The sequence below is a fragment of the Solanum tuberosum genome, unplaced genomic scaffold (assembly GCF_000226075.1).
Source record: "Solanum tuberosum cultivar DM 1-3 516 R44 unplaced genomic scaffold, SolTub_3.0 scf00104, whole genome shotgun sequence".
NCBI lineage: Eukaryota > Viridiplantae > Streptophyta > Magnoliopsida > Solanales > Solanaceae > Solanum > Solanum tuberosum.
In genome coordinates, this window is record NW_006239030.1 from 1,423,874 (window position 1) to 1,424,356 (window position 483).

A 483-nucleotide genomic window follows, 5' to 3' on the forward strand; every position below is an offset into this window, starting at 1 on the left:
TTTAGTAGTTGCCCCACCACTTCCAACAGCAATTACACCTGTAGAAGCTGCTGAAGTAGTTGCATCACCACTTTCACCAGTGGCACCACCAGTAGCCCCACCAGTTACGCCTGTAGAAGCAGTTGAAGTAGTTGCACCACCACTTCCACCTGTAGTAGTTCTTGCAGTTCCAGTAGTATAGCCATTTTTCTACATACAAAATTTTTCCAAACTGAATTAAGAAGTATTGATAAAAATAAATTTCATTAACAAAGTTGAAGAAGTTAAAGCAAAACTTACAGCAATTGGACATCTTTTCTTGTTATGTCCAAAATTCCTGCACAAAGAGCATTTCATTTTTCTCCCCTTCCTTGTAGCCTTTCCAAACTTCTTCTTACTAGGCTCATCACTATCTTTAGACCTTTTTTTCCTTGGTCTTCCTGGCATAGGAGTGATTTCAGGTGGCTCAATGGATGGCCTTGTGCTCTTGGGCCACATCTTCAT

General features: G+C 40.6%; 1 protein-coding gene across 1 annotated transcript in view; it reads right to left on the reverse strand.

The window, feature by feature from the left end:
* LOC107060914 (uncharacterized transmembrane protein DDB_G0289901-like) overlaps window positions 1-477 on the reverse strand; it is a 769-nt gene extending 292 nt beyond the window's left edge. Inside the window, exons 1-2 of the mRNA XM_015309477.1 lie at window positions 280-477; window positions 21-189 (exon numbers count right to left, since the gene is read on the reverse strand). Coding sequence (XP_015164963.1) covers window positions 21-189; window positions 280-477 — 367 coding nt within the window. The remainder of the gene's footprint in view (window positions 1-20; window positions 190-279) is intronic.
* Window positions 478-483: the final 6 nt, after the last annotated feature.